Source organism: Rana temporaria, chromosome 1, assembly GCF_905171775.1.
Source record: "Rana temporaria chromosome 1, aRanTem1.1, whole genome shotgun sequence".
Taxonomy (NCBI): Eukaryota; Metazoa; Chordata; class Amphibia; order Anura; family Ranidae; genus Rana; species Rana temporaria.
This window is the reverse complement of record NC_053489.1, coordinates 106,460,067-106,484,341: the sequence shown is the minus strand read 5'-3', so window position 1 is coordinate 106,484,341 and position 24,275 is coordinate 106,460,067. Positions and strand designations below refer to the sequence as shown.

General features: G+C 43.3%; 1 protein-coding gene across 1 annotated transcript in view; it reads left to right on the top strand.

Annotated features, from left to right (window-relative positions):
• The first annotated feature begins 4,471 nt into the window (after window positions 1-4,471).
• The window catches only part of LOC120930318 (baculoviral IAP repeat-containing protein 1e-like), an 88,445-nt gene continuing 68,641 nt past the window's right edge, over window positions 4,472-24,275 (top strand). The window contains exons 1-3 of the mRNA XM_040341528.1: window positions 4,472-4,657; window positions 10,789-11,375; window positions 18,192-18,291. Coding sequence (XP_040197462.1) covers window positions 10,796-11,375; window positions 18,192-18,291 — 680 coding nt within the window. The 5' untranslated portion in view covers window positions 4,472-4,657; window positions 10,789-10,795. The remainder of the gene's footprint in view (window positions 4,658-10,788; window positions 11,376-18,191; window positions 18,292-24,275) is intronic.

Here is a 24,275-nt window from a genome sequence, read left to right as displayed (position 1 = left end):
TATATATACAATATATATCAAAGTTACATAGTTACATAGTTAGTCAGGTTGAAAAAAGACACAAGTTCATCCAGTTCAACCACAAAAAAATAAACAAACAAAAAAAAAAAACACAGTACAATCCCATACACCCAACTCCATACCCACAGTTGATCCAGAGCAAGGCAAAAAACCCCAGCAGAGCATGATCCAATTTGCTACAGCAGGGGAAAAAATTCCCTCCTGATCCCCCGAGAGGCAATCGGATTTACCCTGGATCAACTTTACCTACAAATCTTAGTGCTCAGTTATTTTATGTACATTTAGGAAAGAATCCAGGCCTTTCTTAAAGCAATCTACTGAGCTGGCCATAACCACCTCTGGAGGGAGTCTCTTCCACATTTTCACAGCTCTTACTGTGAAAAAACCTTTCCGTATTTGGAGGTGAAATCTCTTTTCCTCTAGACGTAAAGAGTGCCCCCTTGTCCTCAGTGTTGACCGTAAAGTGAATAACTCAACACCAAGTACACTGTATGGACCTCTTATATATTTGTACATGTTGATCATATCCCCCCTAATTCTCCTCTTCTCAAGAGTGAATAGATTTAGTTCTTCTAATCTTTCCTCATAGCTGAGCTCCTCCATGCCTCTTATCAGTTTGGTTGCCCTTCTCTGCACTTTCTCCAGTTCCCTGATATCCTTTTTGAGAACTGGTGCCCAAAACTGAACTGCATATTCCAGATGAGGTCTTACTAATGATTTGTACAGGGGCAAAATTATATCTCTGTCTCTGGAGTCCATACCTCTCTTAATACAAGAAAGGACTTTGCTTGCTTTGGAAACCGCAGCTTGGCATTGCATGCCATTATTGAGCTTATGATCAACTAAAACCCCCAGATCCTTCTCCACTACAGATCCCCCCAGTTGTACTCCCCCTAGCATGTATGATGCATGCATATTCTTATTCCCTAAGTGCATAACTTTACATTTATCAACATTAAACCTCATCTGCCACTCAGTCGCCCAATTAGACAGAGCATTGAGGTCGGCTTGTAAATTGGCGACATCCTGCAAGGACGTTATTCCACTGCATAGCTTGGTGTCATCTGCAAACACAGAAATGTTACTTTTGATCTCAGACCCAATATCATTTATAAATATATTGAAAAGTAAGGGTCCCAGCACTGAACCTTGGGGTACACCACTGATAACATTGGACCATTCAGAGTAAGAATCATTAACCACGACTCTCTGAATTCTGTCTTTCAGCCAGTTTTCTATCCATTTACAAACTGATATATCCAATCCTGTAGACCTTACCTTACACATGAGCCGTGTGTGCGGAACTGTATCGAACGCTTTTGCAAAATCCAAATATATCACGTCCACAGTCACCCCTCTGTCTTTAACCTCTTCCAGCCTAATGAGGACCTTCAAGGTCAAAGACAGCTGACATGCTTCAATATGTAGTGGGTTTTGAGGCATAGTGGGTGCAAAGATGGTGAAAGTCATTGAGTGCCATATACTTCTTGCATGCAAAAGAGGTTTTATTTCTTTTAACAGTGCTTTTTAGATTTTGAAGGGAAAGGGGGCTAGGGCCAGGACACCCTTAAGTAGTGGCAATTTCAATTGGCAGACTCCGAGACTTCAATAGGAGGACAGCCATACAGGGAAAGGCCCCAGCAAGGTGCCACGTCTGCACGTGCAGGATTGCTGTCTCCTGCACGTACTTAACAGTTCCTAACACAAAGTTCAACAGTTCACTCAGCTTCTACTTGTAGTCCTTTAGCCCCTCCAAGTCTCTCACTGGACTCTGATTCACTGACTCAGAATACTGTGAGCTCCCCCAGACTTTTGCGGTGGTATCTCCCTGAAGCGTCACCCACGTTTCCCTGCTGGGTCCCAAGCTTGGCACTCTGGATACTTTTCAAGCTAACCAGCTCGTTCCCTGGCTTGACACACACGGCTGCTCTGCAAGTGCCACCTCTGCCAATTGGGTCCCTGACTTGATCACCGCCTGAAGTTTCCAGATTCTCCACCATGCACGTTCGGTGAGAATACTGCTCCGGTACTTGCTTCAGTTACTCATATAGGGCCAGATTCTCGTACAGCGGCGTATCTTTATCTTTATCTTTATCCGATTTACGTTACACCTCTGCAACTTAGACGGGCAAGTGCTGTATTCTCAAAGCACTTGCTCCGTAAGTTGCGGCGGCGTAGCGTAAATAGGCCGGTGTAAGCCCACTTAATTCAAATTTGGAACAGGGGGGCGTGTTTTATGTAAATGTTCTGCGACCCGACGTGAGTGAATCTCCCAGTGTGCATTGCTCCTAATACACCGCAAGGACGTATTGGTTTAGACGTGAACGTAAATTACGTCCAGCCCCATTCACGGACGAGTTACGCAAACGATGTAAAATTTTCAAATTTCGTCGGGGGAACGAGGGCCATACTTAACATTGGTATGCCGCACTTGCACCACCATATAGCAGGGGTAACTTTACGCCGGGAAAAGCCTAACGTAAACAGCGTATCTGTACTGCGTCGGCCAGGCGTACGTTCGTGAATTCGCGTATCTAGCTGATTTACATATTTCGACGTGTAAATCAGTGTACACGCCCCTAGCGGCCAGCGTAAATATGCAGTTACGATTCGACGGCGTAAGAGACTTACGCCGGTCGGATCTAATAGAAATCTATGCGTAACTGATTCTAAGAATCAGGCGCATAGATACGACCGGCCAGACACGGAGATACGCCGTCGTATCTCTTTTGAGAATCTGGCCCATAATACACTTGTAGCACTCCCCGAAGAAGCTGCTGGTTTGTTTTTGGGCCTGCACGTTACCTCAACATTTGTCATCTAGGGGAAGAAAGTCTGAAAGAACTCCAATGTCCACACAAGATGTAAAACCTCAAACTGTCAGGTGTTATTCTTTTGCTCTTGAACTTGTGAAGAAGGTAGAAGGATGAAGGGAGAAGTGGAAGGTTCAGGTACACGGTACAGATCACTGGGGAAAAACCCCTAAACTCCAATGTCATTCACCACTCCACTCTTGAGTGGGTATTGCTCACCCGAATAGACCCCTCTCACCCGGCCTAGCAGCCGGAATGATACACGAACCAGTTCGATAACAGTCTCTGCCACAGACTGATTGAGAACAAATTGAACAGTCCGGAATCCTCTGCCACAGGATGTAATACCCGAACTTCCAGCCTTACAGTTAAAGAAGCTTTAAGCCAACCAGGCGAACTGTAGGACAACTTGAGTCATGGATCCCTCCTTAATAAGGTCACCAGGCCTATCCCGAGACATAGGCCTTCCGCTTGGTCTCCTCCAGGGCAGGTCCTCCCCTGGTTTCCTTCATTAAGTGTAGCTTCCTTCACTTAGATAGACAGCTTGGGATCCCTCTGGATTCGTAGGCCCCAGTCAGCATAACTGGGCCTACTAGTAGAGATGCAGCCTCGGGCCAACGTGGTCCCGTGGCTGGAAATCACACAACACATACCTCGTGCCAGGAGGGCCACGAGGCGAAGGGCCCCAAAGTATGGCTTCTGCCCCTTAAGTATCCCTTGCCGGCATGCACAGCGGGGCACCACTCCAACTGGGCTGTTCCCGAGGAAAGATACTCAATGACCTATGGCTTGCCCTTGTTCCAACACCGGCCTGTGGGGGTATCGCCACCTACAGACAACAGTGGAAAAATGCTATCAGGCACAGCCAGGACAGAGGCTAATTTAGAATAAATCATACAGTCTGAGCCACAATATCGGCTCAGACACCCACTAAATTTAAAAAAGCGCCCAGTCATTTGGGAGCAGGGCATTACATACTCCATACTGACCTCAAAAAGGACCCATACGAAGCTCTTCTTTGTAACCCGATCGCAGAACTGTTGCGCTCAGAGCGCTAGCTGGCTCTGCACCTCTTTACTGCAGCTAAATTGATGATAGCAAAGGCATGAACAACATCCATTGTGATAGCATTGGCAGTGACAGGTACTCTTTAATGAGATATATGGGGTCTATTAGAACCCAGATCTGCACATTCCCCCTAAAAGCATCAGGTCAAACCAAGAACTGTTTGATCCAATGCCTTCCCAAGCCAATAATGGCTTGTTTACATCCTGGCGAAACTGGATGTGACAAAATACTCGTAGTACAGCCAAACAAACTTTCCTCATACTTCTCCTTTAAAGTCAGGGTGAGATTTGCAGCCATATGACTGTGGATTTCAGATCTCTTTGGCTGGGAAAATAGTTGTTACTTTTTGACAAGGATCCTTCTACTTGGTGAGTTATGTAAACTTTGCACATATTGTCCGAATGTCCGTACACGTGGCTTACTGATTTCAAAGAGAACCATTTTCACTTTGTCCTTCCTATAAGTCTGCAAACAAGACAAACATTCCACTCTTTCACAATCCAATGTAAATATAAAGGATGAACTTTGTAGCTAACGCATTCATATTTTTACGTTAGTTTCCTCCCTGGAGGTTTACATCCTTTCTTGTTGGGCGTCTACGGAAGAAAAAAATCATGCTGCATATTTTGAGGAAGCACACAGTGGGTTATATTTCACTTTTCTTCACGTGATATACACAAGTCATTAGTGACTTTTCTTCCTGCAATAAAAGCCACATTTGTAGCCTGAGAGAGCAAACACCATTGTGCATTTCAGTAAGTACACATTTTAGTATTTTTTTGTTACATTTTCATAATTGAAATGTGACATTGATTTAAATGTGGCAATTATTTAAATTCGACATTGATTTAAATGTGACTTTCTCAATCTTCCAGTATTTTATGGGATTGCTTTGTACACAGAATCAAGGCAGTTCTCTTATAGCAGGCTGTGGCCAGAGGGCAGTACAAACAGGTTGTTGAGCAGTGGTTTTCCCCACTTTGATTCTACTATTGTAACCAGACAAGACTGTACCCATAGGCGTGCGCACGTCGTGTGCTGGGTGTGTCTGGGCACACCCTAATCAACCCATGTACATTAGCGCTATCGCTTTGTTTGCCAGTGGGAAGATAGGAAAAATCTCCCTCTTACTGGCTCTGCCATAAGAGTAGTGCTTATGCACAGACACACATATAACTAAGCAAAAAAGCCATTCAGTTTAAAATAGATTACAATTTGTCTGTGTGTATATATATTAAAAAAAAATTATAAATACTTTTCTTTCTTTTTTTTTTATTTTTATATGTGATCACATGACCTCTGTTCTCAGCTGAATAAGGGGCTTGGACAGGTGGGTGTGGCAGCACAAGTCTAACTATTTGGAGGACAAGCAGGCAGAAAACTGACCACGTTGAGATGAATGTGCTCTCATGCCTAGCATAGTCAGTTTGAAATAAGAAAGCAGGGGGACTGGCAGGATCCAGACCATTGTCTATGTGCCATGAACCAACACATTTAAACACAGCAACAAGAGGGGGGGGATGGGGAAGAAGGGATGTAGCATTACATTATCTCAATGTCAGCTTGTCCCCAAGTCTTTCAGTCTGTGCCATAGTCTGTGGGCAGGAGATCAGCCCACAGTCCCTTCCAAAACAGATAGTGACATCGAGTTCTGCCACATAGGCTTACCTGTAGCAAAAAGTTGTTGTAAAGGGTTTACAACCACTTTGAAGAAGATCTTAATTAAATAGTTGTAAAATATACATTAACCCCCTTAGCGGTAAACCCGAGCGTGACTCGGGGTGGATTGTTTATGCTAATAACGGTATCCCCGAGTCACGCTCGGGGTGGATGTGCAGAGTGTGCAGCGGAGCGGCTTACCTCGCAGCATCCACAGACAAGTTACTCACCTTGTCCCTGGATCCTGCGATGCCACCCCACTGTGTGAGCGAGCGGGTCCTCCTCGCTCGATTCACAGTCACCCTGTGTGCCGCAGATCTCCGTTCCCTGCGACGTTACGACGCACGGGGGCGGAGAACGGCGCCAAATTCAAAAAAGTAAACAAACACAATACACACAGTATACTGTAATCTTATAGATTACAGTACTGTATGTAAAAAATACACCCCCCCCCTGTCCCTAGTGGTCTGCCCAGTGTCCTACATGTACTTTTATATAATAAAAACTGTTCTTTCTGCCTGAAAACTGTAGATTGTCCAAAAGTGTCCCTTTATGTCAAAAATGGTTTTAGATCAGCTAGAAAACAGTGATAATATATTATAATCACTTGCAGAATTGTGCGATAGCGATTTGTGGGGAAATTCGTCATAAAAAAATAAAAGTAATGACAGCGACAATTCTGCAACTGAGCAAATTTCAGTGATTTTGAGTTGATTACATTATTGAATAATTTTTATTACAATTATATTATTATTTTTTATAATTATTTATAATTATTTATTATATTATAATTTATAATTTTGTTTTTAAAAAAAAATCATACTCGGGATGCCTACAAGACTCTTGTTTGGTCAGATTTAAGTGAGTTATTCCTAAAAATTAGAGGCCTACAGTATAAAACGAGAAATTTCCATGCAAAATAATTGTACCGCTTTTGGTACGTAATTTCAGACAGAATCATACCGCCAGGGAGGTTAACAAGCAACTTTTGAGATAACACTTTGGTAAGGACTATATAATAGTGTTGGTGGTCAATAGAATAAATGCAGTCAGTGGGGGGAAATTGCCTGCCTCCAATGTCCATAAGAGAATGTCCTGTGTCAGTGGAGAGCATAATTGTACAGTGCATTCATAAAGTATTCACAGCGCTTCACTTTATTCACATTTTTTTTTTTTTACAGCCTTATTCCAAAATTGATACATTTTATTTATTTCCTCAAAATTCTAAAAACAATACCCCATAATGGCAACGTGAAAGAAGTTTGTTTGAAATCTTTGCAAATTTATAAAAAAAAAAAAATAACATGTACATAAGTATTCACAACCTTTGCTCAAAACTTTGTTGAAGCACCTTTGGCACCAATTACAGCCCCAAGTCTTTTTGAGTATGATGCTACAAGGTTGGCACACCTATTTTTGAGCAGTTTCTCCCATTCTTCTTTGCAGGACCTCTCAAGCTCCATCAGGTTGGATGGGGAGTGTCGGTGCACAGACATTTTCAGATCTTTTCAGAGATGTACAATCAAGTTCTGGCTGGGCCACTCAGGAACAGTCACAGAGTTGTGCCGTAGCCACTCCTTTGTGATCTTGGCTGTGCTTAGAGTAATTGGAGCAATTGCTCTGGAGCAGGTTTTCATCAAGATGTCTCTGTACATTGGTGCATTCATCTTTCCCTCGATCCTGACTAGTCTCTCAGTTCCTGCCAGTGAAAAACATTCCAACAGCATGATGCTGCCACCACCATGCTTCACTGTAGGGATGGTATTGGCCAGATGATGAGCGGTGCCTGGTTTCCTCCAGATAAGATGCTTGCCATTCAGGTCATAGAGTTCAATCTTTGTTTCATCAGAACAGAGAAATTTGTTTCTTGTTGTCTGAGAGACCTTCAGGTGCCTTTTTGGCAAACCCCAGGTGGGCTGTCAATGTTTACTGAGAAGTTTCTTTCATCTGGCCCCAATACTATACAGGCCACATTGGTGGAGTGCTGCAGAGATGGTTGTTCTTCTGAAAGGTTCTCCTCTCTCCACAGAGAAATGCTGGAGCTCTGTCCATTGGGTTCTTGGTCACCTTCCTGACTAAGGCCCTTCTCCCCTGATAGCTCAGTTTGGCCAGACGGCCAGCTCTAAGAAGAGTCCTGGTGGTTCCAAACTTCTTGCACTTATGGATGATGGAATCTTCAATGCTACAAAAATGTTTCTTTACCCTTCCCCAGATCTGTGCCTGCAAATGCTGTGAATAATTATGTACATGTGATTGTTTTCATTTTTTATTTTGAATAAATTTGCAAAGATTTCAAACAATCTTTTTTCCCGTTGTCATTATGGGGTATTGTTTGTAGAATTTTGAGGAAAATAATGAGTTTAATCAATTTTGCAATAGGGCTGTAACATAACAAAATTAGGAAAAAGTAAAGCGCTGTGAATACTTTCAGGATGCACTGTACAGTTTCCGTGGTAAATGGGGAAAAAAATATTTAATCACTTGGAGGAAGAAAATGCTTGGCATTCACAGCCAGTGGGAAAGATCAATTGCTTGTGTTGGTTTGTTTGGGGGGGCTGAGAGATTGGGTGTCAGTCAGTGTGGGTTGAGAGGAAGACATTGGTTGTCAGTGGGGGGGTAAAAACCTGCTGATTAATGTGCACTGTAGTAAACGTCCTGCTCCACTGTTCTAGCTCCACCTCCTCCGTTTGCTGGGACTATGCATCAACTGTAGGGTTGCCACCTTTTCTTCAAGCCAAACCCAAACACTTTAGCGGCATAGGGCAAGGGGGGGTCTCCAAACTATGGCCCTCCAGTTGTTTAGGAACTACAATTCTCATCATGCCTAGTCATGTCTGTGAATGTCAGAGTTTTACAATACCTCATGGGAAGTGTAGTTCCACAACAGCTGGAGGACCATAGTTTGGAGATCCCTATACACTAAAGAGTTATAAAAGACCCGGAACATCCTTGGGTGCGCCAAGGAAAGAAGAATGCAGCGCGTATAGCACGTGGTGGTAAACAGTGGGTGTGGCCACTTGCTGACATCTTCGTCTGGCCTCCCAGTGATGCTGAACCTTCCACCAGACAGCTGCCCGCAGCTCCCGGATGGCAACAGATTTGTGTGTGACTATCTCAGTTACTTGGGGAGCCACAGTCGGTCTAAATAATTGAGTAATAATAATTGGAATAATTCAGGCTGACTGAAACCCGCACACATAATTCAAACCCGAACTGTCCTGGATGGGTGGCAACCCTAACCTACTGCCAGGAAGGAGATTACTCCACTAGACACCTTGTGAAAGGGCTGGATCCAGGTGCTGGGATTAGTGTGCTGGTGCTTGGCCCTGGGACAGTTCCACAGGCCAGTACAGGCTGTAATTGGACACTCCCAGGAGAGGAGTGGGCTAGGATATGCGAGGAGGAAGGGAGGCTAAGCTAGGGAATTTAATTTTTCTGTAGTGGTCAAAATGTAAAAAAAAATTCAAAGGCCCAAATAAAGTAAAAATCCTTTATGGAAACAAATAATACGCATTTGAAATAACTTTTACCTGCAATTTTTTAAGTTGGTCACAGCGTGCAACTAAAGCCCAGCTCCAGCCAAAACCTCTTATTTTGTTTTGGATTGAGTGGGGAATGATTAGGAACTGCTATTTCTAGCTATTAAGAACAGAGCAAGAAGCATAAGATTTTTTTTTTTTTTTTAACAGGGACACAGATAAGAACACATTTTTATTATTATTGCCATCTGTGCCTTTCTGTCCTGGCGACAACTACTTTCCCCATTTCTTGTCCTGGTGTCTAATGCGGCGTACACACGATAATTTTTCGGCATGAAAAAAACGTTGTTTTAAAAAAATGTCATTTAAAATGATGGTGTGTGAGCTTCACATCATTTTTCCGCTTCTGAAAAACGACAATTTTTTTTTCGAACATGCTGCATTTTTTAACGACGTTTTAAACCATGTCGTTTTTCGGGCTGTAAAAAATTATCGTGTGTGGGCTAAAACAACGTTAAAAACCTGCGCATGCTCAGAAGCTCACAAGTTATGAGACGGGAACGCTCGTTCTGGTAAAACTACCGTTCATAATGGAGTAAGCACATTCATCACGCTGTAACAGACAGAAAAACGCAAATCGTCTTTTACTAACACGGAATCAGCTAAAGCCCCAAGGGTGGCATCATCCGCATGGAACTTCCCCTTTAAAGTGCCGTTGTACGTGTCGTACGTCACCGCGCTTTGCTAGAGCATTTTTTAAAAACAATGGTGTGTGGGCAACGTCGTTTTAATGTAGAAGAAGTTTTTTTTACATGCCGAAAAACTTCGGGTTTTTTTCATGCCGAAAAATGATCGTGTGTATGCGGCATTAGAGACAGGAATTAAGTGCAAATCTTCCTAATGGAATCACGCAGAGAATTAAAAACTCTTCCATGCTATATACAAACTGGGCATACAGGGCTTGAATCTCAAGCTGTTAGTGGCCCTGTCAGACTCGGCACAAATAAGATTGATAAGCTTTGATTAAAATATCGAAGGCGACGGTTGTAAAGTTGTGTTGGTTGAACAGCGATTGCATCTAATCATATGTGGTCACTTTCCTGGTATTTAGACAGTCTGAATACAGTAGCTGACAAGGGAAATTCCTCCATCTATGCTGTTTAGAATAGACAGGGAATCAAGTGTTTTCTCTTTCTTGAATTAAAGAGATCTTAATTTAAATGGCTAACCTAATGCCTCGTACACACGATCAGTTTTCCTGATAGGAAAAGTGCGATGTGAGGTTTTTGTCAGGAAAACCGACTGTGTGTATGCTCCATCACACCTTTCTGTCAGTTTTCCTGCCAAGAAAAGATTGAGAGCAGGATCTCAATTTTCGTGACAGGAAAAATTCCTATCGCAAATCGCATTCGTCTGTATTTAATTACGTTGCGCAAAAAAAAACACGCATGCTCAGAATCAAGCAGAAGAGCCAAACTGCCTATTGAACTTCATTGATCTTGGTTCGTCGTACGTGTTGTACATCACCGCGTTCTTGACGTTTGGAATTTCAGCCAAGATTTCAGTGGCCGTGTGTATGCAAGACAATTTTGAGACGTTTTCCTACTGAAAAAAAAAACACGGTTTTCCTGTCGGAAAAACTGATCGCGTGTACGAGGCATTAGGCTTCAATGAAAGAAAATTCTGATTCAAAAACCTTCAAAATTTATGGATGTTACTTAACTTTCTTTTGTAAAATTGAATTTTAGGAAGGAAATGGCTTCTGAAGACCATAACGATGGCAAAAAGGAGAAAGAAAATCAGCCTCACCCAATAAAGTCTATATTGAATTCAGTTTTTAATTTTGACTGGGAAAAATTTACCAGTGATTTCGCAGAACAAAATGCTGCCATACGTAAGCAGCTGGGAACAAGTAAAAAAACAGAAATGAGGAGTGAAGCCAGGAGATTAAAATCATTCCAAGCTTTTAGAGATTCCAATTTTGAGAAGTTTTCATGGTGGTCACCATCAGAAATGGCCAATGCTGGATTATATCATACTGGAGTCAGTAATAGTCTTCAGTGCTTTTGCTGTGGGGTTGTTATCAACAAAAGACCTTTGACATATCCACCAAAGAGACTGCATGTTATAGAAAGCCCAACTTGTCCTTTCATGAAAGGAGACGATGTGGGTAATATTTCTATGTTCGAGGTCCGTGTTCAACCCCCAGATCTTGATCATGTGTCTCCAGGAGCATACGCAACCGAGGAAGCCCGACACAAGTCCTTCACAAATTGGCCTTCCTATGCCACGATTCAACCAGATCAGCTTGTTAGTGCTGGATTCATCTTTACTGGTAAGTAAATGATGCACTAATGACAAGTGTTTGTTAAAATATTAAAGTAATATTAAACCCTAATTTTTTTAAGCACTTTCAGCAGCTAATTTAATCACTTAGGCCTGGTTCACACCTATGTGTTTTTCACTGCGTTTTCAGTTTTTGAAATGCACTACATTCCATTTAACAGGGTTTCATATATACATAGTTAAATAGTTATTCAGGTTGAAAACAGACACTAGTCCATCTAGTTCAATCAATTAAAGAGAAAAAAAAATCATACAATCCCATATACCCAATCCTATACCCACAGATTATTCAGAGAAAGGCGAAAAAAGTCCGGGGCAGCCCGTTTATTAGGGGCGCCCAGGTGCCACCCCCTCTCTCATGCCACCCCCCTATATGGTAATGGATAGATTCATGCATAGCATGAATCTATTCATTGCCACTGCGGCCCATGATTGGTTTGCACTATGGGATATATTTTTTTTATTGTTTTCCTAGTAATGGTGGGACTGTGACATTGCGGTGGACAAAATCTGACCCAAATGACACTTTTTGGAGTTAATCAATGTTAACATGTTAATCAATAGCATTAATCAATGTTATTCCAATGTATTATCTTAATATGTTCAACATTTGGGTACACTACTGACATCTATGAGAATCATGGGCTACTATGCACTTTATGCAACTAGTTTTTACCATGTTTGATATGATTTACCAATCATTTTATACCATACCTGGTATTGATTTATGGATGCACTATGAATGTAATTTTATGTATTATACCCAATGATGCTACTATTAAATGTTGTGTTTACCTTATTGATTGACTCATCCTGCCCCAGTGTATTGTTTCATATAAAGTCCCACTTCCCTTTCCTTGCCCCTTCCCTGCCCCCTTTGCCATTTTTCTGCAACTATTTAGGGATGTGCACTGTATAGTCATGGTCTCGTATAAAGTCCCAAAAATCTTTGTCTTCATACTTTTTGGAGACCAGTGACATTATTACATTGATCCGTGCTATAAAAATGCACTGGTCAATGTTAAAATTACACTGTTAGGGAAGGGGTTAACACTAGGGGGCGATCAAAGGGTTAAGTGTGTTTCCTAGGTGTGTTCTAACTGTAGGGGGCGGTGGGCTTACTGGAACATGATAGAGATCACTGATCCCGATCACTGGGAACAGAAGATCTCTGTCATGTCTCCTGTCAGAACGGGGATCTGCTTGTTTACACTGGCAGATCCCTGTTCTGCCTCTGAACTAGGAAATCACGGGTGGCCAGTAAATATCATGTTCGCCTGACCCGCGGGCACACATAGCTCCCAACTGTCCTTGATTTTGAGGGACTGTCCCTGTTTTGGGGCAATATCCCTCTTTCCGCCTCATTTGTCCCTCATTTTGCTCTGAACTATATAGTTTTTATCTTTCAAAAAGAGTTTCCCAGTGCTAAACCTTTCATCCAAGTTCTATATTGAGCCATCCTCGCATGTAAGGACTAGAGTTGAGTCTCCCTACACTGTGTGCATTAATAGAAACCTACACACCTGTAACCTAGGATGTCAAGCTGCTCCCCTGCTACTCCCTCTTCCCCACCTGCTTTCTCCAAGCTAACAGAGTGACTGGAGATTGCACTGTCCACTGTTAACTCTTTTTTTAAATCTGTTCAATGGTTTTAAAGTCACAAACAAATCATTAGTAGCCATGTGACCAGTGGCGGTGCGTCCATAGAGGGCGCCGGAGCGCCGCCCCCTCTCGCTCTCGCACTACCACTGTATACAATACATAGATTCATGCATTGCATGAATCTATGTATTGCCTCTGCCGCCGACTATTCAGATGGCCGGCCCCCTGGCGAGCGCCGGCCATCTGAATAACGGCAGCTGGTTGGCTGTGGAAGTGGCAGCGGCTCTGATAGGCTTTCCGATTACAGCCCTCCAGCTTCCAGATGCTTATCCAAGGGACGCACGGGGGGTGCGTTCCTTGGATAAGACTGACAGGCGTCTCAGCCAATCAGGTTCACCGGATCTGGTTACCAGTAACCTGAATGGCTGAAGTGTCATCAAGGGCAGGAGAAGACATCGAGGGACGGTAGAAGCAGGATGGCTGACCCCAGAAAGGTAAGTGCCGGGGGGGCATTTTATTAATGGGCACAGTGGCGACAATTGATGGGCACAGTGGCGACAATTGATGGGCACAGTGACTACAATTGCTGGGCACAGTGGCGACAATTGATGGCACAGTGGTGACAATTGATGGCACAGTGGCTGCGTTTGATGCCATGGCATAGTGGTGACAATTGCTAGGCACAGTGGTGACAATTGATGGCACAGTGGTAACGATTGATGGCACAGTGGTAACAATTGATGGCACAGTGGCTGCGTTTGATGGCATGGCACAGTGGCTGCATTTGATGGAATGGCACAGTGGTGACAATTGATGGCACAGTGGTGACAATTGATGGCACAGTGGCATCAATTGATGGCACAGTGGCTGCATTTGATGGGCACAGTGGCTGCATTTGATGGGCACAGTGCTGCATTTGATGGGCACAGTGGCTGCCTTTGATGGGCACAATGGTTGCAATTGATTGGCACCGTAGCTGTGTTTGATGGGCACAGAAAGGCTGCAATTGTTTTTTTTTTTTGTTTGCGCCCCCCAAAAAAAATTGAGCACCAGCCACCACTGCATGTGACCCTCGCAGGGGATGTAAAATATGCTATATGATGAAATGTAAACGTTGGCAACTTAGGAGATTCACATCAATGGAAAATAAGGCATGGCTCCCTTGAGCCGATAGGTAATATAATCATCAACACCCGTTCATAAAACAGTTAAAACTGAATTGGTACTAAGGTAGCAGTTATCCAGACAATAGCATTAAAACAAGGCACATCAAACTGTGGTCGTGTTAGAAGCCGTTGATGGCTCCGCTAACCATTTGGACCAGATCTTGTCATATTTTTTGGGGGGCAGTCTCTGTTGACATAGGTATCCTTGTAAAGGGGCGAACTATTATTGACCAGTAGTTTCCAAATGTAAGAGGTGGGGGGATGGGTGTTATCTCTTTCTTGTAAAGACCAGAAGTAAAGGGAAGCAGCACTGAGACATCAGGAGCTAGCAGAACTGATTTTTTTTTTAACAAGCAGTTTACTGAGGAGTGTTCATTTTATTATGCTCAATGCATTAAGCTAAAATATGCTGAGGGTGTAATATAACTTTACCATGGTGTTAGCAAGGAAGAGTGTTGTTGCTGGATACCTTTCTGTCTCTCTGGCAGAAGTGAAGATTATCTGCCCAATGAGGAAGCTGAAAGCATCAAAATGAAAGAGGAAGATGAGTTGCTTAATCCAGAACTACGTGTCTCCTGTCTGGCTGCACAGTGTGGGAAATGTTAACCTCAAGATTGGCTAACCACAATGAGAAATCCTAGCTGGCAAACATTTTATTTTCAAAAATTCTTTTGTTAAATGCATTTTAATACAAAAAAGTGAAAATGATCAACATAATAAGTAATTATATATAATATTGTGTAATGTATTAAATGTATGACAGACGCATTTATATAATGATACAAATATAAAACTAACATACTATTTTTAATCATTCACATTTTCAAATTCGCAGTTAGCTTTTTTGATTTAAAGCTGGACTCCAGCCTTATGCCGCGTACACACAACGGTTTTCATGACGAGAAAATTCTATTTTTAAAAAGGGTCGTGAAAAACGATCGTGTGTATGCTCCAGCCCAGGGCATTTTTTCGGAGGACATCCAGCATCATCAAACTCCTTACTCTCCCACCTGATCTTCTCTGGCTCATGGTAATATCTGCATATCCTCTCCCAAGAGCCAGGCCACTGTCTGCTTCCATCCGGGCGGAGGGCTCTTGAGTGTAGTACTAAGGCAGGCTGCAGTGACAATTTAAGTTATGTACCGCACCTGGCTGGCCCTGCCCATAAGCTATGATCTGCCTGCGTTGTATAAAGATCCACAGGGATCCAGTGATAAGACCACTGGGTCTGAAATAGGGTATATTAGATGGAAGAGTTTAAATGTGACTAACAAATTGGTGCTGAAGAAAAGGAAGAACCAGAGAAGGCAAAATAAGAAAGGCATCTTCACAGTAATTGTTTTGACAAATCTGAATGACTGTTAAATCTAAAATCAAGGCAGATATTAAAGACAAAAAATAATGCAGAGTAGGATAGTGTCACCATTATAGTTTGAAGGCAATGTGATGTTCCCTGTTTTGTGTTTTTTTTTTTTTTTCCCCCCTTTGAGCGGATTTTGTGAAATTGGGAATTTGTTTTCCTGGAGAGCTAATTACCTCCAAAGTTCTCTTCATGAAATAATGCAGATCAGTAATAATTGATAAATCATTTAATGTCATTTTTAAGATTGGGCTCAAAAATATATATTAGGGCTGTTACTGATTAAAATTTTTGTGTTCGATTAATCGTTTTTTTTTAATCGATTAATCGACTAATTTCGATTAATTAACGCAAGAATATACACATTTGCCCCAATGCTGTAAGATTATACACATTTGCCCCATGCTGTAATATACACATCTGCCCCCATACTGCAAGAATATACACATCTGCCCCCATGTGTACATTACAGCAGCATGGGGGCAGATGTGTACATTACAGCAGCATGGGGGCAGATGTGTACATTACAGCAGCATGGGGGCAGATGTGTACATTACAGCAGCATGGGGGCAGATGTGTACATTACAGTAGCATGGGGGCAGATGTGTATATTCAAGCATGCTTTAATATACACATCTGCCCCCATGCTTTAATATACACATCTGCCCCCATGCTTTAATATACACATCTGCCCCCATGCTTTAATATACACATCTGCCCCCATACTGCAAGAATATACACATCTGCCCCCGTGCTTTACATACACATTTGCCCCCATGCTTTACATACACATTTGCCCCCATGCTTTACATACACATTTGCCCCCATGCTTTACATACACATATGCCCCCATGCTTTACATACACATATGCCCCCATGCTTTACATACACATATGCCCCCATGCTTTAATATAAAGGATGGTTGTTGTCCTCTCTTACCTACAGACCCGTCCGCAGAGTAGCTGATGGACACGTGCGCAAGGGAAGATAATACAAGCAGGCGGGCGGGTGATGATGACGTCAACGCGCCGCTGCTTGGCTGCCGCCGGGTGGACCAAGATGGCCACGGCTCCGGAGCTAGGCCGAAGCCGCGGTCTTTCCTATGGGCGAGACCGCGGAGCTCACTCCGCGGATCGTCGATCAAAATTATTTTAGTCGATCAAATAAATTAACGATTAATCGAACAATTAATCGTTAATTTCCGCAGCCCTAATATATATATATCAAATATTTAGGTAATATACTGCAGATCTAATCTTGGAAACTACTATTAGCCAGATTCACGTATCGCGGCGTATCTTTTGGCCGGCGTAGCGCATCCCATTTGCACTAGGCTGACGTAACATAGTGAGGCAAGTACTGTATTTACAAAGCACTTGCTCTCTAAGTTACGTTGGCGTAGCGCAAATGGGTCGGCGTACCCCGCCTAATTCAAAGTAGGTATGTAGTGGGCGGGCTACATTTAAATTAACCGTGACCCCATGTAAATGAAGGCTGTTTGTACGGCGCATGCGCGCGCATGCTCAGAATCACGTCGGAAATACTCAATGCTTTTGACGTGAACGTCACCTACGCTCAGCCCCATTCACGTACGGCTTAAGCAAACGCATAAAATTCTACGGCACTTCCGACGTCCATACCTTGCATGGGCTGTGCCATCTTTTTGGCGGTTGTCTTTACGCCTGAAAAACGCCTTACGTAAACGGCGTAGCTTACTGCGACGGGCGTACGTATGTTCATGAATAGGTGTATCTTGCTCATTTACATATTCTATTTACGCTGGCCCTAGCGGCCATCGTAAATATGCAGCTAAGATACGACGGCGTAGGAGACTTACGTCGGTCGTATCTTAGCAACAGTGAAGCGTATCTCAGTTTGAGAATACGCTTAAAGATACGACGGCGCTCATTCGGACTTACGACGGCGTATCTACTGATACGCCGTCTTAAGTCTCTATGAATCCGGCTATTTGTCTGTAGAAGAAATATTTCTTAGATGAATGATTTTTTATGTGATACATATAGAGGAGTCTTGTGAGGTTCAAATGTACTTTCTCTGAACTCCGTTATATGTACTTACCGTGTTTCCACGAAAATAAGACCTATCCCGAAAATAAGACCTATCGTTATTTTCCAGGAGGGCTGCAATATAAGCCCTACCCCAAAAATGAGCTCTAGTTTAAAATGCTTGTAAAAACCTATAATCCACTCTATTACAGTAATATATAATGTCTAATGTGTTTGTTTCTGTAACATAATTGCGGGGAAGAGAGCTCCAGTGGGTCACAGAAGTGCAAAGCGGCTCTATAACGTAGGTATTTAGCACAATTATATTACAGAAACACACATTGTACATTATAAACTATTGTAATAGAGTGGATTATAGGATTTTACAAGCATTTTAACTTGGTTCACACTGGGGATTACTGTCAGGCAGGGAGAGAGAGGGGGAGAGAAGACAGCACATTACATGGTAAGACCTACCCCGAAAATAAGCCCTACTGTGTCTTTTGTTGCCAAAATTAATATAAGCCCCGGGCTTATTTTCAGGGAAACACTGTATATATTCTACCTGATTTTGCATTATGTCTGTATTATGGTTTTACCTACAACCACCTGTAATTAATATAGTGTGTTATTATCATGGTTAATATTAATTTCTTTGCTGTGCCTTCCAGGTAGAAGAGACGCAGTACAGTGTTTCAGTTGCGGTGGCTGTCTTGGCAACTGGCAAGAAAATGATGATCCCTGGAAGGAACATGCCAAGTGGTTCCCTGAGTGAGTTGGGAGCACCAGTTTGCAGCAATCTATATTTTTATATTTTAACTGTCTTTTTTTACAACTCTCTGTCCTTAGAATTGACATCTCTCTGATGTTTTCTACCTAAACACCAGAGAGAAAAAAGAGGTCACATGACCATGCTAGGTCTTTTCACCATGCTGTATACTGGCCAGTGTATGCCGACACTGTGACTGGCATTTAAAAATAAGTGCAACGCTAATCTAGTAAAAATTAATGTACCGGGACCCTTTTAAAAGGGTACACCTAAAATTTGGGTGATTATTATCTACAAATTCATGTGCTATAACAAAAACCTAATAAAAAAATATTAAAAAACAGTGCAGATAAAGGTGCAAAAGTATAAAGGCAAATCTGTATGTCAATATTGAATATTGGAGACACATGTAGAAAAAACAATACTGATAACTGATATCACTCGTATCATATATCATCTGTTCTTTTTTACCCATTGTCCAATAAAAATTGTATTCATTTTATATACTTCTATACTTCTTTGACTCCAATTTTCCATATTGGTATTATTAACAACTAAGTTGGCCCATTAAAGTCCCATCAAGGGGGATTTCTTCCTATTCTCTTTACCATTTGGGCTGTGGGTCCACTTCATTGCTCAACCTTACCTGAACATTCTTTTCTAATCAATCTCTAATGTAGCACCCTCTAGGTTGCTAGATGATGTAAATATTTTTTTTGGCAGAGTAGGCAAATTTAGGCAGGCCTAGCTAATAGCTAGGCCTGTTTTTTTTTATCTGAGTTGAGAGTGAGTCAGGGTAGAGCTAGTGACTCACAGGCAGTATCACTGGGACTTCCCACATCTTTTTAGAATATTCTAGTGCCTTCTAGAAAGGAAGGAGGAGAATAGAGGTGGAGCTGTCTGGGGTATTCTAGGGAGGCCTGACCAATCCCCAACTTTGATTGGCAGGGGGCAGGCCTCCTTAAATACCTGGGGTCAGTCCAGCTGTGGGAGGAGTGTGAAGAAGCAGGATATAGAGTGCTAGGCTGTCAGGCCTTAGAGAGAGCTCCTGTTACGTACCTGGGTGTGAGCCTGACGCGTGGAGGGAGACCTCCCGTACAACCCCGGCTCGGAGACCACTGGAATGGGGACAGTGATGGTAGGAGCGCGGTGGGGTACAGGTGCCTGTTCTGGTTGTTGCTGCTGGTGAGATGGGAACCGAGAGACAGGAAGCAGATGATGCAGGTTTGCAGACTTGGTGGTTGCAGGTCAGCAGAGTCGTGGATGCAAGTTAGCAGAGGCGTGGATGCAGGTTGGCAGAGGCGTGGATGCAGGTTGGCAGAGGCGTGGATGCAGGTTAGCAGCGTAACAGGTGCAGGTGAGCGGAGTCAGGCAGGCCGGGTCATACACTTGGAGTCATAGCAGAAGCAATAGGCAGAAGAGTAGTCAGAGTACAGGCCGGGTCTTGGCAACGGGTATTTAAGCAGGGAACAGAGCAAGGTCAACAAGCCGGAGTCAGGATTGGAGCAGGAAGCAGAGTCAGGAAGCCGGGTCATACACTTGGAACAGAATGCTTTCAAACAGCAACAGGAGCTCAGGGAACAGATGCAGATCACACCGCGAGGTGCAGCATCACCACAGTGTCTTTTATAGGCTTGCTGGGCTGGTTAGGTACGTTTTGACGCATGCGCGAAGGAGCGCGCAACGGCTGCATAGCTGCGTGCAAGGTCCGTGGTTGGCGCATGCGCGTAGGCGCGCGCCGAGTGGAGCGAACAGTACGTCCCTGACAGCTCCCCAATCTGCGGGGGGGGGGGTGATGACTTTTTGCCTGGGTCTCAGGTGCGGATAGGACCCTTCTCATGACACACGGAGGTGTCCTGGACAGGTGGCATGTGAGCAAGAGAGGACAGTGGGAGAGCACGGCTAGGCAAAGTCTCCAGGAGAGGAACAACAGGTTGCAGGCCTGGTTGAGTCAAAACCTACACAGGGTGGAAAAGGCACATGACAGAGGTAAGGTACATTCAGGTCCATCTAGAAAAATTATCATTTGAAGCCGACCAACGCAGCGAGTACTACGTGAAGGGCTCTCCCAAAAAGAGACCCTACCAAGGCAGAGGAGGAAGGAAGCTAATGGCCACACATCCTCCCCCTAGACTTCAGAGTAGACCTAAAAACCCACACCCTACAATCTAAGTGAAGAAGGAAAATACATGCATTGCAGGTAGCACACGTGGAGAGAAAATAAATAGCTAAAAATAAAAAAGTGCAGGTGCATTGGCTAGGCCAGTCTTTATTGATTCACCTGGTAAATACTTCCAGAGTGTGTGCTCCATTTCTCTGGAGACAGGAGTCACCCCATCCCATTCAACTATGGCTATCTAAAATCTCAGAGACCTGTTATATGGTTGAGACAAAAAATATCAAAAAACGTGGTACTATTGATCTTCAATCAGAATTATTAGACAGGTGGTTGAATTGGTAACTGTTCTTCATCAATCCTACTCTCCCTTTCTCCACCCCTTCCTGTCCTAGTTTTCCTTTCTGTTCCCACTTTTCTATTCCCTTTCTTGTCATTCTGTATACAGTATATCACAACACCTGTTATCTAATTGTTTTCCTCTTTTTCTCATCCACTATTATTTGTTCCCACTTTTACGCCTAGGGATATAAAGATACAAGGGTACATGTTTAGAAAACAAATATGATTGTTGCAAGTATTGACACCCTAAAACAGCCGATTGAATGCCTCTTTAGTTGATATTTCATTGCACTCAACTTATTGGTTATACAAGTTTATCTCACCAACACACTATATTTGTGTCCATAATATGAATTTATGCCAGTTGTACTTATTTATGCAATGTAATTTTCATATAAAAAAATAATAATTTACAAAAAAAAGTTTTGCCTTTAGTTCTACTTTAAAGCGGTATTAAACCCAAAACCAAAAATGTTATATATTTTAGCTTACCAATCCTTAGATATGGTGGCTGCAGTTTTCTTTTCTTTGGCTTTTTCCCCTCTGTTTTCACCTGGTGATCTGCCCTGTACCACATCTTCTGTATTAGTGAAATACAACTCTGGAGGAATGAGAACAGGAAGCACAGCAAACAGCAGCATTGTCATTGGGGGTTTTAAAGGTAGTAGATTTAGAGCCACTAACAAATTGAAGCCAAACTCCAGCTCACCCCTTTATAATCAGTAGACACGTGCACTGGCGAAAAATTAGTTTGTTTTCATTTCATTTGTTTTTTACCTTTTTTCGAAAATTTGGGAAATTCGAAATCCGGAATTCGGAAATTAAAAATTTGGAAATTTGGAAATTCGAGAATTCGTAGATTCGTAAATGCAATAATCCAAATTTTCCGATTTTGGAACTTCCGATTTTTCGAAATTCTGAATTACTGATTTCCGAAATGTTCGAATTTCCGAAATGTTCAAATTTCCGAAATTTTCGAATTTCCGAAATTTTCAAATTAACTAACTTTTTTCTTTCTAGGATAAAGGTTTTGAATGAATACATAAAAGCTGATCATTTTAATCACCCCTGCTATTGTTAAAGCAAAAGTAAAGTCGGCTATAAAATTTGTCTTTTCAGGGCCCCCCCAGGTCGGTTATGCCATAATGTGCTAGTATGCACAGCATATTAGTACATTATGGCATACCTACCTGTCATTTGGTGTCCTCCAGCGATGCGGCGGGATCAATCTGGTGCGCCCCCGGTGCTTTCATCTTTGCCGGGTCTTCCAAGCCACGATGACATCACTCCTGCGCATTCCTGCGAGTTACATCGTTATGGATCGGGTCGTTAATGTTTGCTAAGTTGCACATTCGCAGCTCAGTGAACATGACAGCTGACAGGCAGAAGGATGCATTTATAGCAAAAGAGACCAATAGGGTCTCTTCTGTTATAAATACCCTGCCTGTCAGCCATTTGTTTACAAATCAACTTTACTTTTACTTTAAGTGGTTTGTCTTATCCATGTTAACATACATTCTGCTGGAGAGTTTGTGCTGTGAAAAACAACAGACCATCACATCTAAGAATTGGTAAGCTGTAACATAATAAATGTTTGCTTTTGGGTTTAATACCGCTTTAAAGCGGTGGTTCACCCTCCTTAACAACAGTGCAGCATTACATTCGGCATAGTAGCGCGAGCTACAGTATGCCTGTCTGTATTTTTTTATGTCCATACTCACAGTGCTATTGTACATTCAAGATTCCGACTCCCGCGGGGAATGGGCGTGCCTATGGAGAGGGAGGATGATTGACGGCCGGCTCTGGCACGTCACGCTCCCCGAAGACAGCCGGAGTAGGTCTCGGCTCTTCACGGCGCCTGCGCACAGGCTATGCGCAGGCGCCGTGAAGAGCCAAGCCTATTTCGGCTATTTCCTGAGAAGCGTGACGTGCCAGGGCCAGCCGTCAATCACCTTCTCTCTCCATAGGAACGCCCAATCCTCAATGTACAATAGCACAGTGAGTACCGGGATAAAAAAATACAGACAGGCATACTGTAGCTCGCGCTACTATGCCGAATTTAATGCTAGAGGAAAAAAAAATAATTTTTTTTTTATATAGGGTGAACCCCCGCTTTAAGTGCATAGTTAGCCACACTTTTCTCTGTTTTGGAGTAGGAAGTGGAAATGGTAAAAAGCACTCTCTAATTTTTTTCTGTTTGTGTCCTATTGGGATTTCCCATTACTTCTTCTCCCAGAGACGCTACAAGAAGTGGGACGAAATCTCTGCAAAATTAGGGGAATTCCCTTCTTAGACAATTGGCACTGGGACAGGTCTCCCTATTAAAAGATGTCACCTCTGTTTCTGTTCTGCAACTGGAAAATTATGTATATACTTTCACTCTTAGGCTCAGATTCTCAAAGGGCTTACCACGGCGCAACGCAATGTGCGCCGTCGTAAGTCCTAATCTGGGCCGTCGTATCTATGCGACTGATTCTTAGAATCAGTTACGCATTGATAACCATTAGATCCGACAGGCGTAAGGCTCTTACGCTGTCGGATCTTAAATGCAATTTTTTTTTTCCGCCGCCAGGAGTCGCCTCCGTCGTTTTCCCGGTCGAGTATGCAAATTAGCAAAATACGCGAATTCCCGAACGTACGCGCGGTAAACGCAGTGAAGGTACGACGTTTACGTTAGATTTGCGACGCGTAAAGTTGCCCCTGCTATATGAGGGGCAACCAATTAAGTATGGCCGTCGTTCCCGCGTCGAAATTTAAAAATGTATGTTGTTTGCGTAAGTCGTCCGTAAATGGGGCTGGACGCCATTTACGTTCACGTCGAAACCAATGACGTCCTTGCGACGTCATTTAGCGCAATGCACGTAGGGAAATTTTAGGGACGGCGCATGCGCAGTACGTTCGGCGCGGGAACACGCCTAATTTAAATGATCCACGCCCCCTACCCGGCTCATTTGAATTAGGCGGGCTTGCGCCGGGGGATTTACGCTATGCCGCCGCAACTTTACAGGCAAGTTCTTTGTGAATAAAGCACTTGCCTGTAAAACTTGCGGCGGCGTAACGTAAATGACATACGTTACGCCGCCGCAGTTTTATGCCGAGATACGAGAATCTGGGCCTTAGTGACTACAATCATCAGGACAAATAGCACCCTGATACATTCTAACCATTGGTGGCTGGTGCTCCATCAGTCGTGGGGTCACTCCAGCCCTCCAGCCCGCACCGTGTGCCAAAACTACACGCCAGCCCCCCTGGTCTTCGGCTCACTTACCCTGTGCTGCCCCCAGACTGACATGTTGGATTGCACCCACCGGCCGTGGCTTCCTCTCTCTGTCTCCTTTGTGTCCCAGCTTCCGTATTCTCCCTCCGTCCGTTGAAGGGAGCCGGGCTGTCACCAATTATCGTGTTGTGTGCAGTGAGCTGTCATCAGGGGCTGCCATTCCCAACTATGGATGGATCCAGTGGTGGCTGGTGGGTTGGTTAGGCTTTCCCTTCATCTTCTGTGCATCAAGACAGCTGTGCGTCTCCTTC